The sequence below is a fragment of the Arachis duranensis genome, chromosome 7 (assembly GCF_000817695.3).
Source record: "Arachis duranensis cultivar V14167 chromosome 7, aradu.V14167.gnm2.J7QH, whole genome shotgun sequence".
In the NCBI taxonomy this organism is placed as follows: Eukaryota; Viridiplantae; Streptophyta; class Magnoliopsida; order Fabales; family Fabaceae; genus Arachis; species Arachis duranensis.
In genome coordinates, this window is record NC_029778.3 from 45,399,993 (window position 1) to 45,415,520 (window position 15,528).

At 31.7% G+C, this 15,528-nt stretch overlaps 1 protein-coding gene across 12 annotated transcripts; it reads left to right on the forward strand.

Moving 5' to 3' along the window:
- The first annotated feature begins 3,179 nt into the window (after nucleotides 1-3,179).
- Nucleotides 3,180-11,272, forward strand: LOC107458856 (uncharacterized). 12 transcript variants are annotated; one of them, XR_008001370.1, is made up of 9 exons: nucleotides 3,180-3,499; nucleotides 3,579-3,834; nucleotides 4,937-5,011; nucleotides 5,866-6,111; nucleotides 6,710-7,174; nucleotides 7,652-8,408; nucleotides 9,646-10,103; nucleotides 10,543-10,619; nucleotides 10,920-11,272. XR_008001370.1 is itself a non-coding variant. In XM_052251953.1 (5 exons), exons 3-5 carry the CDS (start codon nucleotides 6,016-6,018, stop codon nucleotides 8,327-8,329), a joined length of 1,239 nt encoding a protein of 412 aa, XP_052107913.1. In that variant the 5' UTR covers nucleotides 3,180-3,499; nucleotides 3,579-3,834; nucleotides 5,866-6,015; the 3' UTR covers nucleotides 8,330-8,520. The 12 variants fall into 12 exon arrangements, 1 of the variants encoding a protein (XP_052107913.1); XR_008001372.1 differs by having other exon boundaries at nucleotides 5,872-6,111; XR_008001373.1 differs by lacking the exon at nucleotides 4,937-5,011 and having other exon boundaries at nucleotides 9,646-9,760; nucleotides 9,953-10,103.
- Nucleotides 11,273-15,528: the final 4,256 nt, after the last annotated feature.

A 15,528-nucleotide genomic window follows, 5' to 3' on the forward strand; every position in this document is an offset into this window, starting at 1 on the left:
ACATGATTAAATATATTATCTATTATATAAAATCATTAGGATAAATAAACAAATATAAATTGAATATATAATTTAATTTTAATTTCAACTAAAAACTAAATAAATTGTTAGAAAAATAGCAACTAATTTTGTTTTTAATTTCTCTATAATTTATTTAAAGGTAAAAATCTCTCTATAACCACTAATATCACCGATAAAAAAATTATAAGTCTCTATAAAATAAAAAATATAAAATAAATAACGTATATATAATTTTAAAGTTATTAATCATAGACTATGGACAAATTTAAAAAAAAAATTTATGGGCCAACATGTAATTTTTTATATTTTTATTTTTTTTCTAAAATTTTTCAAATTTATCAACATTTAAATTGTCTATACATCACTTCTCAAAATATTATGATTTCACAAGATATAATATGTGGGGTAAATCACCTTTATAAACCATTTGCATACCAATTTTACGTATATCCTCAAATTAAAAAAGGCTATGTACGTGTCTCAATTTACATATCTATGTAAATCAAATTTTATGGACTTCAAATGATGTGTTTTCGTAGTAAATCGAATCTATAAGATTCGAATTACTTGGATACTATCTATGCTACTAAATCGAACGAAAGAGATTCGATTTAAAATGAGTTGGATTGCTATTAAGTGAGTATAAATCGAACTTTATTGCTTCGATTTAGTATGGACCATATAAATGGAACCTTATTGCTTCGATTTTATATGTTTAGGTGGGGCGAGGCAGACCAGCCCTCTAGATAGCGGACTTTTGGTGAGACAAGGCAGGTTTTTCCATTTGTCACCCCTAACGGAGACACGGACATAATTACCCACTCATATTAAATATACACAAATATAAAATTAGTAATTTATCCTAATTAATATATACATAAATCCATTTCTTGAATTTAGTCACCCTAATTTCTGCCTCGAATTTGAATTTTCTTTTTTTCTTCCAAACTCATTCTCAACCTTGATCCTCTCTCTCTAACTCACTTTCTCTGTCTCTCAAGTCCGTCACTACGTTACTCAGTATCATCCCAAAAAATTATGTTATGTTATTATGTTGGAATATGTTTTTATGTTTTCTCCTTTTAAAATGTTATTTTTCATAACGAATATATTATAAAGGGATTGTGTTGAATTATATTAAATTGATTATTTTATGATTATTATATTATATCTTTTTGTGTTAATTTTTTTCAAAAGGTTTAAAAAATATTTGTAGATACCCGAAACGATCAGGGATAATTAAACAGAAACTTGCAATGACGAAGAAGGAACGGGATCATTTTTTTAAATAGGAATGAGCGATGGGAATGTGGCTTTTCACGCTTTTCTAAGTACTCATTACCATATCTAACTAGTAATGGAAATCCCATCTGAGTCAATTTAAGAGGGACGTGTGGACTTTATGCATTGGGCCTTTAAAGTAATGAACCTAAGTTAGATTTGGGACTTAACAATGGATTTTAGTTGATTTTGCTTGCATTAAGGTTTACTAGACCCAAATATATCTTGGATTAATATTTTGAGTCATTGTTATAGCAAATATATACTATTTAATATTATAACACTTAATATATATAAGAGTTGAATATTTTTACAAGACATTTTTTAATTCAAATTAAAAAAATTAATTATCTCTTTTTTAGCTTTAAACATTATTTTCTAATGAAAATAACAATAATCACTCACATCATTAAAATAGATAATCTTAATATATACATGACACTATATATATCAAGGATTATTATATATGATATATAATTTTTTTCTGTAATGGCTATTTATATAATTTATTGAACAATTTTTTCATCTTAATATTTAATAAATTTAAAATACAAAATAAATAATTTAAGTCATCATCTAAGACAATAAATATAATAGTGTAAATACTTATTTATTTATTAGTAGAAAAAAATATGTAAATAGTATAAATTGATATTTTTTAGTATAAAAGCAATAATAAAAGTTAAACATAATTAAAAAATTATGAAGAATTTTTTAAATAATAATAAAAAAATAAGATCACTATTTTTATATATTACAAATTTTATGAAAAAATTTTGAATAATAAATCAATCCTCAATAAATTATACATTAATTTTGTCAAAAATAAATAAATAATAAGTACATTGGATATTATTATTTACGTACTAATATAATATATATTATCGATTATTAAGTTTATAATTAATTTTAACCCAATTTTTGGTAATTAAATTTAAATGATTGAAATTAATAAATGCTGAATATTTTGCATTTAACTAATTCATTTTTTTATTGAAATTAAAAAAAATGAGTTGTTAATCAATTCTAAATTTAAATTTAAAGTTGAGTAAAAAAATAAAAGAATATTTTAAATTTTATCTCACTAACGAGAATTAATTTCAAGATAAGAAATTACTTTGTACATCGTATATATAGTATGGTCATTTACTATTTTTTAATGGTAAATATTGGTGTAAGAAATTAGAAGAAAATGTATTTATAAGTTTAGAAAATATTAATTTATTTTTCAATAGAATAAATTATATATTGAATAACAAAAGTTATTATTAGTTTCTCTTCACACTAACTAATACTCAACGATGGTGTTCGGTACACCATGTTACCAAGAAATATTAATCGATCTAATAACTTTTGTAATGATATAAGTTTACGAATTTGAAAATTTAAAAATCATTTCATAAAATGTGAAGTTTTAACGAGTAACAATGTTGATCATATTGTTTTGACTTCAAGAATGAGTATGATACTAACGAATAAAATTGTCCTAAGTAAATTTTAACAAAGACAAAAGTTCATAAGTATTGTTATTAATGAAAAATTAATCTATTTTAAAGACAAATACAATTTTTTTCTACAGATTTCTAACTCGGCAAGTCGAGGACTAATCCACCACATATTAATGTTTTATTTATTAAGGGTCTGTTACTAACTAATGGATTGTTTATACACAATATGAGATTCAAACTCCAAATACTTGCTTAAGTAGATAAATAAGATAATCTAATTTGAGAACACAAGAAATGATCACAATAATTTATTATTATTATTCAAGATAATTTTATATTAATTTTATAATTTGATTTTTTAATTCAAATCATTTAACCAATTTAAATCCGAATCGGATCCAAATCCGTATTAGGATCCAAAATTGGAAAACCCTAACTCGGTGAACCATATCACAGTTTCACTTTCACACTAGACACGCGCAAATCCAGTCGTCTTCTCCTTCGGCTCTTCTCCTTCAACCGTGTAGTCTCCGCCGCAGCCGGCACCGGAGCAGACAACTGGCACCGGCACGGCGGCACCGTGTTGTCTCCTTCAACCGGCGTCACCTCTGTTTCAGTGTTTCTCTTCTTCTGCCTTTGGTCTTCTCCTTCTCGTTCGCCGTCGTCATCCTTTGATTTCACCGTGTGGGCTTCCGGTTCTTTTGCTTTCCATTCCCCTCTGCTCGTGCTTCTTGCCTCTGGGCCACAAGGTTAGTACCATTTGCCTCTGCTCGTGCCTCTTCTAGAGGAATTTCGGGTTGTCGTGCTTCTGATTTGATTGCATTGCAGATTTTGTTTTTCCACCCAGGAGCACAACAAAGTTCGTGAAACTGGAAGTAACCATGAATTTTCACTGAACCAGAACAAGCAGAACAAGCAGTTCCAGCACAAGCAGAACAAGCAGTAGCCCTTGTTTCTCTTCTTTCCACAGAGTTCCGACGCAGTTCTAGCACGCCGGCGCTGCCTGTAGCAGCGTCCTCCATCCACCGCCGCTGCAACACCCTGTCCCCTTTCCTTTTGCCCTGTTCTAGTTCTCTGCTTTCAGGTTTTTGTACATTTTCCTTTTTATTTTTATTAAGTTTGATTAATTTTGGTTAATTAGTTGATTTTGCTTAATTAGCTTAGTTAGATTAGTTGATTATAGGTGGTTAGGTTAGGATGATTTTCTTTAGATTGTTAGGTTTCTATTGTTGCTGAAAGTGTTTGGAGCTAGTTTGCTGTTTATGATGGAATTGTTGTTTTGATGAGAAACTGGGCTGAGATGGTCTGAAGTCTGAACATTGTTTGCTTGTGTGGAAATTTACTACTTTATTGCAAAATTGCTGAAATTGTTGCTGAAACTATTGAGATTGTTTAATCCTATTAATCCACTATGTCGTATCTAATTTTGCTGCCATATGCTTACCGAATCAATTGGATTGCGCGTAAGAATTGCTGTTTTGCATTATTTTCATCATGCTATCATGCTATTATTGAGTTTGAATTGCAATTTGTTTGGATTGCTGAGATATTGTTGAGATATTGCTGCTGGGATTCTTGATTTTAAATTGCATTTTGATTAATTGAACTCCTCCACTTTGTTGTTGTTGTTGCTGCCAAGTTCTCCTCCATCTAAGAATCTCACCAATAATTGAACTTCCACTCATCACCACACTAAACCCAGCAAATGTTGCAAGAATTATTGACAGAATTGCTCTCTTGGTAACCTGAAATTGACCATTCTAATCCACTAAAGTCAGTTTTCTACTACTACAAACTCTCAGATTTTTTTCATCTGATTTTTTATCAGATTCTATTCCCATTCTCTTTTATATCTTTTATACCTTATAAAAAAATGGGAAGCATTAAGGGGTGTTTCAATTTCTAATTTTCTATGTAACCTTTATCATGTTCTCTTAGCATATTGAATGGGGTTTAGCTGAGTTTCAATCCATTTTAGTTTCTGGGTACTCAACATGCTATTGTAAAGATTGTAGTATGTTTCTTTGGCTGTTGTTAAGCGGGTGCAAGAGATTGCTTGTTCAGCTTTTGCAACACTTGAAGAGGTTCTGATTACAATATCTGTTTGTTTTCGCTTAATGAATCATATTCAGTTATCCAATTTACTTAATTTTATGTATGGCCCACATTTGGTTTACTTCAAACAGGAGGCTGCAGAAGAGTTGGCACCACGATTAGAAATTATATTGAAGCACCTGATGCTAGCGTTTGAGAAATATTAGGTTGTGGTTGTTTGATGTATTTGCAGATATATTTTGTTATTTGTCGATATATTTTCCTCAAAAGTTGTGGTTGTTTGATGATTTTGTTGGCATCTTTTGATATTTTGTGCTTGTTGTTTTAGGGAGAATTATTAGTGGTATCATTTTGATGTTTTGAGAATGATTAAATGTTATTTAGATTAGCGATTGTCATTAGATTTATAAAGAATCAAATCCTAGTTGTAATGAACCTATATAGTTTAAAAAGGCTTTAGTATTAATTTTACTTTTAAAAAAAATTATGGTTTGAAAATGGGATTTTCTAAAAATTGGTTTTAAAACTGGACTTTTGGTTAAAAATTTGGTTTGGAAATGGATTTCTAAAATCTGGTTTTAAAACTGGATTTTTGGTTAAAAAAAATCTGGTTTAAAATTGGATTTAAAAGAAAAAAACCGGATTTTAAATTTGGATAATAAAAAACTAGATTCAAAACCGGATTTAAAACCGGTTTATATATATAACCGGATTTACATATTAAAGCCGGTTTGAAACTGGTTTTTTATTTTTCAAACCGGTTTAGAATCAGTTTCTCTTTTTAATCCGGTTCCAGTTTGGTTTCATGAACCATAAAACTGGTTCTAAGGTGGTTGCAGTTTGGATTTTTGAAAATCCAAACCATGCCCACCCCTAGGGGTTAGGGGTAGTATGGGTTGTTGACTTCTTGAAAAAATTCTTGTCATAAAGATGGGCAAAGGCCCAAAATTTTGTTATCTGTATAAAATTTACGTTTTCTTGATTTTTGGGCTTGTGGCCCATTATAAAGAAAAATTCCATCTGACCCAAAATTTTTCCTTTGTTGGGGTTGGACCCGAAGCCGCAGCTGTCTCCGACTCCAAGCTTCCATTTCCATTTCCATCAACACTTGACACTCCACCGGCGACGACGACAGCTTGTCGGCGCCGACTCGACAGAGGCTTCATTTAGTAATCAGTAGTATTTGCAGTTCAGATAAGGTCGTGGTTTAATGGAGCCTGCAAACGTAGTGTTCGACAAATTGAAAGCCGTCGCTAAATCCGGAAACGAATTCTTTCATGGACTCTTCGATCCTCGTCGCAATCCGGTACATTTTCTTCTCCTTCTTATCTCTTGCTTTAGGTTTGTCTCTTCTTCGTTCATTCATTCAACTTTGTTGATTCTGTTTAACCTGTTCGCTTATTTGTTGTGGTTTCATCTGAATTGGATAACGTTAATCCTATTATACTACTACATTCACACTATGCTTCTTCCTTTTATGATTCAAAAGAAGAACCGCTGTGAAGGTCTATAGTGCTAAGCCTGAAAGGGAAATGTAAGAGAAAAAGTGTGAAGAAAGTGTTTGATGATTTTACTCGCTGAAATAACTGTACATGAATAGTCCTTATACACATTTTTGTAAATGATAGAAAATAACATGAAATTTGTGTTCTAAACATAAACATATTTTTGCTTCTTTTTGTCTCTGTATTTGTGTGTGTCTAATTTATCAAACACAACCTTGCATAACAGACTATAAACTCAATTACACAAGTGACAGCTGGCATAACAAAACTAACTATTAAGCTAGTTTTTTGTCTGTTTCATATTGTTAACACCAAAAGTTGTGCCTGTCAAATGGATGCATAGTTCTTCAGTGATACTTTATGATTGTTTGATGGTTGCTTCCACTATGATTATTCCAGATTCAAATCCTCAAACGTTTAAACCGAGAAGCATTCTCTGACATTATGAAACTCAGAGATAGACAAGAGAAGGTTGAGAGATTGCTTTCCTTCTATAAATCATCCAAGGGAGGTCCCTTCCAGGAATCTACCACTCATGTAAGAGGAAGGGTCGATATGCAGGATGCTTTATTGATTATGAATAGCCTTGATCAACAGAGCTTAGATGCCATTACTACGTCCAGAATAAGAACCGGCATTGGATCAAAGTTTATTTTTGAAACCAACATTGGGCAGGATACTCTTGCTGCAGAGTTTGTGACAAGTCAAAACGGGAAGGAGTGCCCCAATGATATCCTTGAAATGCCACTTTCTCTAGCAAAACTCAGTTATACTAAAAATGTTAATGATTGGTTATCTCTGATGGCTATCCCAATAGGAGCTAAATGTAGAGATGTTGGAATTGCTTCAAATTCTTCTGATGAGGTACTATTTGATTCTGTGCCTCTCTTTGATGAATTTAGTAACGTTCACTGTTGGTATGTGATGGAACTACCATTTAGTGTGATACACTCTTTAAAATTCAGTATTAGAAGTTTCAAGGATGGGCTGAGCTCTCAGTTTTTAAACATGTGTTTTCTCTACATGAATGTGGTTTGTCTTGGGAAGCTGTGATACACTAACCCTGAGGTTTACCAGTGTATATCTAGAGTCAAAATGAATGGTTTATCTTACATCAGTTTTATCTGATTGAGAGATTTCATAACTGTAATGAAATAGACTATTGCTCACTTTAGATATACTTCTTATAATATGAGGCACTAGATAAATGTATTTTGCATAGAGTAGAGAAACACCACCATGATTCGTGTATACTGCCAGTGTATATTTTTCTTTTCTACTTTTTGCTAGTTAGATCCCTGACATAATAATATCATATTTCTGCTCACTTACCTTGAAAAGGGCCTTACAGACTTCTCCTCTTTTGGACCTCCCATTCTAAATTTGCACAATGGTAGTGGTATTGGCATAACTGTGAGGAAGTCAAATATAACAGCTTCATTGGCTCAATTTGTTGCTGGACTTGGAATGCCAACTGGGACTAATACAATGGAGAGTATATCCAGCACTTTTGGGAAAATTGTATCTGAATTTTCTTGGGGGAAGCTGTCTCTTCTGGGTCTTCAACGAGTGCCTTTACAATTTGCGCAATTTAGAAAAGTTGGAGCTCATATGATTCCAATAGTCTTGTCCAGGCAACATAAAGTATCCGAGACAGTACCTGAAGTATCACCATGGGTGGGAGCAAGGACACAGGTCTCAACTGGTTCCATTGCTCTGTTGGCGGAGTCTGAACTTGCCGACTTTGTAAAATTTGGAGGCTGGATCGAGATGAAAGATCCAAATTTCAATTCTGTTCAATGGGCTCTAACCATGTCTGATGTTTCTGAAGATCCAGTTGGCTGGGGCATTAGTCTCAGCGGGATGATTGGAGATTCAACCAGTGATCATTTTCAGGTTGAATCCTATCTAAAATTTAACATGGGTAATAAACTTTGCTTGAAGCCTGGCCTTGCATGTGTGATGCATGGGGATTCCATGGTAGCTGCTTTAATGCTTCGTTCTGAATGGTCCCTGTGATGATTGTCCTCTGCCTATTGCTATCTATATACCATGCAGTTTTTTCAGGTTCTTGCTACACTTCCATCGAGATGTATAGGTAAACCATTCTTTGTTTAGATTTGTTTACTCGTAATAATTCAAAGTTTGTCCTCATTACATCCTTACAAGATCCTTTGAGGACTTTTAAATACAGAACACAATTTTGTTCAGCTAAATTACACAAATTAAATATCAATGGTTTAATAGTTTTTTAGTTCAAAGCTTGATTAGCCACTTTGAATACCATGGTTTAGAGTTTGAAAAATTAAAGGGAGTAATGTCTCTATTTGAGCATTCCTAGCAATATTATTATTTAAAAAAATAATAAAGAGAAGTCATTTTATTGATTGGATTAGGTGCTCTGGCAGCTTTTCTTTACAAACCAGTTTGAGAAATTTTATTATTCTATTTGTGAATCAAGGTGCTGAGTTAATCATCTCAATAGATTGACTGTTGTTGCTGCTGTTGTTATCCTATCTGACATTGTACCCAAGTATGACAATCATCTAATAGTTTCACACCTATGTTCATTTCTCTCTCTTTAAGCAAAACAGTGAAACACACAAATAAATTAAATTTCTAATAATCTGAATCAAACTGGTTGTCAGGAGTTTTGTAGTTTACAATTTTTAACTCATTTTGTTTGGTATTTGACTATTAACACATACCCTCAGAAAGGAGAGAATAATAAAGGGGAATAATATTGATACCAAATTGGTCCTAAAATTAACAAAACTGATTGGTAATAAGCCAAAGGCCAAACTGGTGTCAATACATCTTTGGAGTATCAAAATAACAAATGCGCATAAGTTTGTGGATTGTCTTCTTAAACTTGATCTATTTTCTGTTAATTAATAAGAAATAGCTCCCATTACTTACCATCACTGTTTATACCACTTAATGTAATGTTGAATTTGGCTTGTTCCTTTTTAGAGAAGGATTTCAAACCCTAGAGGAACTTATATTATATGACATGGTTGCATATGTTCAAACGCATGCATGCACCACGTTTTTAAGTGTTGTTGCAAGCCTCTTCAATATAAGTACAAAATAAGTGATCATTTATGTGATTGGTTCAAGTGAATCTAGGGCTTGAGCATATGGGATAGCAGCATGGATCTCTACAGTGATTATTTGGTATAGTTTAGCTGATGCAGGGGCAAATAGTTTGATGTACTTTACATAACTGCTAACTTTTTCCCTTTTTCCAGTTTTGGTTTCATGTCAATATACCTCAGTTAAATCTTAATCCATGAGTCCAAATTTGTTCCTATATTTGACAAGATCTATAATAGTTAAGCAGAACAAGGAATGAAAAATAACTTTTGCTGTTGAGATGAGAAAACACTCATGCCTGGAAGATTAAATTGTTGTAAATAGGAATTCTACAGAAGATTCCACTGATTTCAGGTGATTTCAGCAATCTCTTATGCAGAACAGTATTTATCTTTTCTTTATATATTGTGTAAGGAATTCTTGCAAAGAGAATCCCAGTTGGTTACAGATTTGGGAATGATAATGAAGCATAACTATGATTTCTTGCGAGCATGGTAGAGTCAGGGGTAATGATTGATATTGCCATCTTTAAATTTTACCTAACAGAAACCAGATAACTGTTATTTCAAGAGATTCTTCAGGGAACAAATTTCAATCCTGTGTGGCTACATATTACCTTGACAATCAATACTATGATTGAGTAACCTCAACCGGTCAACCCTACTACTCCCTAGCTTCAAGCCCAAATGAACTTTAGGTATCAGTTCAAACTTTAGTTTTGAACATTATGTCTATTCATATCCTGTTAATGCATAAATGTGAAATGATTTAACTATGGTCATCTATATACATTCAAAATGCCATGCAGTGGACAGAGTTGTTGTGCTAAAAAAGAATGAGGACAATGCATGTAGATTTAGAGCACATATCAAGTTTGTACTTAGCTTTAAAATTTGTAAATACAAAAAACAAATTTTCAATTTATGCTAATGGTTGATGATTAATGATGATTAGATTGGAAAACTTTCAAAAATGGAACTGTAACTTAAAAGACCTAATAAATATGTATATGTATATGTATATCATTGGCCAACCATTTTCAATGGCATTATGATGGTTTAAATTCTGTTGTCTGTTGTCACCATTGTTAGAAAGTGATGTAAGTTTCAAATTTTTTAATTCTCTTTGATATGTAGGGTTTCAAATCGTCAGTATAATTGTTGGCTGTCGGTGATGACAATCAATTGTCTGAGCTCTACTCTGATGGTAATAGGTAATCAACAAATGAACAAACATAAAATGTCATTTTCCTTCTAACTGCATTATTTGGCCATTGAAGGTATTGAACAATTCTCTTCTGTCTAAAATATATATAACATTATTCATTAAGATATTAGAGACCGTTTTTCTTGGGTCATTGGTGCTATACCACTAATTAAGATTCCACAAAATACTGCTGAGCAACCACTATGCACAGTTTATAAATGAAATGAACATTTCAAATGTGCTATTGCATGACATGTCTGTGATACCAATTTTGAAATTCAAAATAATTTTATATTTGTGGCGACAGCTTTGACCTTTCCAAAGGACTTGTCAGAAGGAAACTTGACTAAAGAAGAAGATTCCTTGATGCATTCACAAGCCAACAACAGCAATAACACAATTTGTATATATAATTGTTTTATTTTTATTATTAAGGTCTTGGGGCCTTGGGGGTGGTTTTTTTAGCAAAATAATTTTCACATATTATCACATTTTGTTTCATAATATATCATCAATGAATTTCTTTCAAATTTGTTAGGCGCCTGCTTTGCTATATATAATTATATATTGATTGGTCTTTTTGCTTTAACCAATCATTTGCACGGAGTTAGATGGTCCTTGGCCAGCAATAATAAAATTATCTGATTTTTTTTCTTTTTATTTTAAATAATGTTTATGTGATTCATTGTTGTGCTCATTAATCACCTTTGCTTCCTACTAAAGTGTATGCTTGAATTAGATGCTTAATCAATCAGATTTTGTTGACTGCCTGTCATCCATCTACCACCCCCATCATGACCAAGGTGTCATATTCTGTAATTTCGAGGTTATGTCGCTTTTTCAAATGGACTTATCTTGGGTCATTATGACATATTAGATTTTGCTTCAAACGTGCATTGCATTAGGCTTTCAATAATAAGTTATATATTGGAATGGATCTTCTAATGGTTGTTACCCAAATCCATGAAAAATATTCAATTCATAAATATATGAGAGAAGTAATTCTCTAGGACCAAAAAGTCTAAAAGCATGATTCAACATTAGCAGAGTAAGTTTGTCACTCAACAAAATTGCTTTTGGCTCATAACAAGTTTTAGATATCTATGTCTTTATATTGCACCATTTTAACCTCCATTTTAGTAAAACATCATTTTTACCCTCATTTAAAAAAAATAAATAGTGCACATATGCATTCAGCATTTCCCTCTCTATGTGGTGGGGAATGACATGTTCTATGGTCGAGGAGTACTTGCTCTTTCTCTTTCAGGACATGGGTCTCCATTTGTTTGTATTTCCTGAAGGTTATGTAAGATATCACACCACTCACCCCAACACATGGACACTCTTACCATTTCAACAAAATTCCTAATCAATATGTTAGATGATGCCACTATAAGCATGAACTCTAATGTAACATCCAATGTCCCCATCATATAGTATAATTATAGAGGTTTAGTCATTCTCAAAAAGGAGGGCAAAAAGAGTCTAGTGATAGGACCTCAAAGAAACTGCATTTATCTTTTACTCCCTCCTTTTTGAGAATTTGATATTGCCAGCATGCCCTATGGACAAAGCTGTATCTTCTTCAGCTAAATTTGGGTTTCTTTTTCAACTTTTAGGTGAAATGGGGCATTACTCTCCATATGAGACAATTTTTGCACACCGTTTTTCTCCTGTGCTAAACTAATAAATTTCACTCGTTCGCTTAAGTAAGTGTCGCGAACTCGAATCTCATTTTGTACATACAGCAATTCAATGGTAATCAAAAAGATATATATTTAATTCAAACTAATTGAGTCATAAATCTCTTCTGATAATATTTTCATAAAACACAGTTCTTTATATGTTTAATTGATTTACTTTTATCTATCAGACTGAAATTAATTTAATGGTATACTCAATTCAATAATAATAAAAAAAAAATAAATACATACTGCAATTGGCTATTGCTACTAGCTCTATTATTTGTCATCACTTCTCGAGCCACCCTCCCTCCCCACACCCACAAATGGAGTTCTTTAGGCATTGGTTATGGAAAACATATCTGGTAACACTAAATTTGGTACATGTCTCTATCAGACATAACATCTGTAATATTCTGAACATGTTTATGACAATTACTATTAATATTAATTAACAATTAATAATGAATGTAGTAGGTCCTAATAACTTAATTAGTCTAGCTGTCTAAAGTACCATTTGGTTTCTTGGCATTATTATTAAGAGGGTCTCGGATCAGATAACTTTAAGTCTTTAACTGTAAATTGTGTCACTATATTACAAGAGGCTTCAGGAAATGAAAATTCTATATATGTAAATAAATTGTACCTTCAAGGTGTTGTGTAAGATTATCATAAAAGGGAAATTATATGTGAAAGTGTGAAGAATGATGGTGTGCTTTCCAGGTTGGTGCTATATTCACAAGTAAAATGTCCATGGATAGTACTATGCTGTTGATGACGTTTTCAGCAATCATCATCATCATCATTATGTGAGTGAATGACTTAAGAAACAGTTGTCAAAGTAATTTCACACCACTGAATTTCAAACTGCTTGCATGTTCTCATGTTTTGGAAAATTTTCTTTCATAGTTAAGGCTAATAATAACGCCTAATATTTGAAGACACTCGTTAATAAAGTTAGTGGATGTCACAATCATTTGAGTATGTTTATATTTGGAACCAAATTGAAGAGCTTCATTTTTATTGTACATATATTTAAGAGTATATACTTATTTTGGTCCTCAAAGAATTTTAGATTCAACACTTTAGTTCCCAACTAAATTAATTACTCAATTAATTCTTAACAATTAATTCTGTCAGTCACTTAGGTTCTTTACTCCGTTAACTCTAACAGAGGACAAAATAGTCCCTGACAACTCTAACAGGGGACAAAATGGTCCCTGATCTCCTCTGTTCGGAAACGATACTGTTCTCTCCCAATTTCCATCATATCTCGCATAACACTAACAGTCTAACACTGTAACTTCAAACTACACAATGCACACTCTATAAATTTAATGTTCATAAGAAAAAAAATTCTCAACTTGTTCTCAACCAATTCATACTCAGGAAACTACTGCCTATGTCTCTCAACTTGTTATCATTTTCGATGGATCCCATAAATCTAGACAGCAAGTCTGATTTGTTAAGACCCGTCGTCGTCGTTGCCATCTCCCTCCTCCTATGCCCTATTATCTCCATGACCACATTTTCCACCACTCCGATCGCTTCCTTCAGCTTCTTCTCTGAACCAATGTTCAGTAATCGCTTCAGTTTTCATATGAGCGGCAATGGCGACATTGCTCTTTGTACTGATAGCTTGGATGCGAGGTCAAAGTTGTCTGCCAACTTGGACTATGGAAAAGAAGGAATGAAGCACTTGGTGTCTATTTCAAATGAGAATTTGCATATGATGTCAAAGGAGAATCTTCTCATGATGTCCTAATGTCCAACAATCTATATTGCTTGCCGGAGAGTGGGGAAAGGCGTGCCCTTGGAGTAATTGTGAAACTTGGTCTTGAGGATGTCGTGGACGTATCAGGGTTGGAGGTGATGTTATTGAAGACACGGAAGTGGATGCTTTTTGTGGGTGAAGTGCAGAGGAAGTGGATGTACCAGTCACAAAGATTTAGAAAGTGTGTAGTCCATGACATGTTGAGGTAGCTGCGACACGTGTGACAATTACACCATGGCTTAATCTTGGAGCTAAAGAAGGAAAAGTATAAATGTTAGGAGAAGAAGGAGAGTATAAATGTTAGAGTTATGCGAGATATGATAAAAATTGGAGAAGAACAGTGTCGTTTTCGAATAAAGGGGTCAGAGATCATTGTTAGAGTTGTCAGGGACCATTTTGTCCTTTATTAGAATTGTCAGGGACTATTTTGTCCTCCGTTAGAGTTAACAGAGTAAAAGACCTAAGTGACTGACGGAATTAATTGTTAGGGATCAATCAAATAATTAATTTTAGTTGGGACTAAAATGTCCAATTTAAAATTCTTTGAGTACTAAAATAGGTATATACTCTATATTTAAACATAAGATGTTATATTTATGTCCATATTTTGAACCTAAATAGTAATATTTGTATTTGGTTTAAAAGCTGTTGGGTAAAGTAATAAAGTATTACCCAAAAATTTATATTTCTGAGAAAAATAATATAAAAAATACGAATCATAAATAAATTAAAAAAACTAAAATAATCATATATATTCTCAAAAATAGTTTTATATATTGAATTTTGATGTAATTTTTTGCAAGTATGATAAAAAAGAATATTTTTATTCTTAAAATTTAGTGATTTTAAAGTTTATACAAAATAAATTGTTTCATGATTTTTTTTAATGATTGAAAAATTTTAAAAAATGAAAATGTAGTTAGTGATTGAATTTTTCTTTAATTTTTTGCATGCTCCTTTTAAATAAGTATTCAAATATTCTACAAAAATGTGTAAATCATTTGTATAAAATATATTTGCTACTAAAAAGGAAAATATTTTTTTATGACATTTTTAAATCTTTTAAAAGCTTATTTGTCTTTTATATCTTTTAGAATTATTTTTGTTAGCTGACATAGAGTTTTTTTTATACTATTTTAATTATTTACTCATAATTATTTTATAATATAGACACATTGAAAAAACAAAAACTTTTCTATTTTAACTTTTTCAATACTTATCTTTCCGTACACAATTTTTTTATCTCATTTTGTTGAGAGTAAATTATAATTTTTTATCATAAAAGATTTAAACACTACTAATTTTAACTGTGAAAAATAAAAATTAACTTTATATTTATAAAAAATTAAGTTAGTTCCATAAAACTATCCAAAATAGATAGTTGATTGAATATTTTGGATATTTTATCAAATTTACCCCATCATTGATTAATATCGAATTAGTTTTATTTTTTATAATTT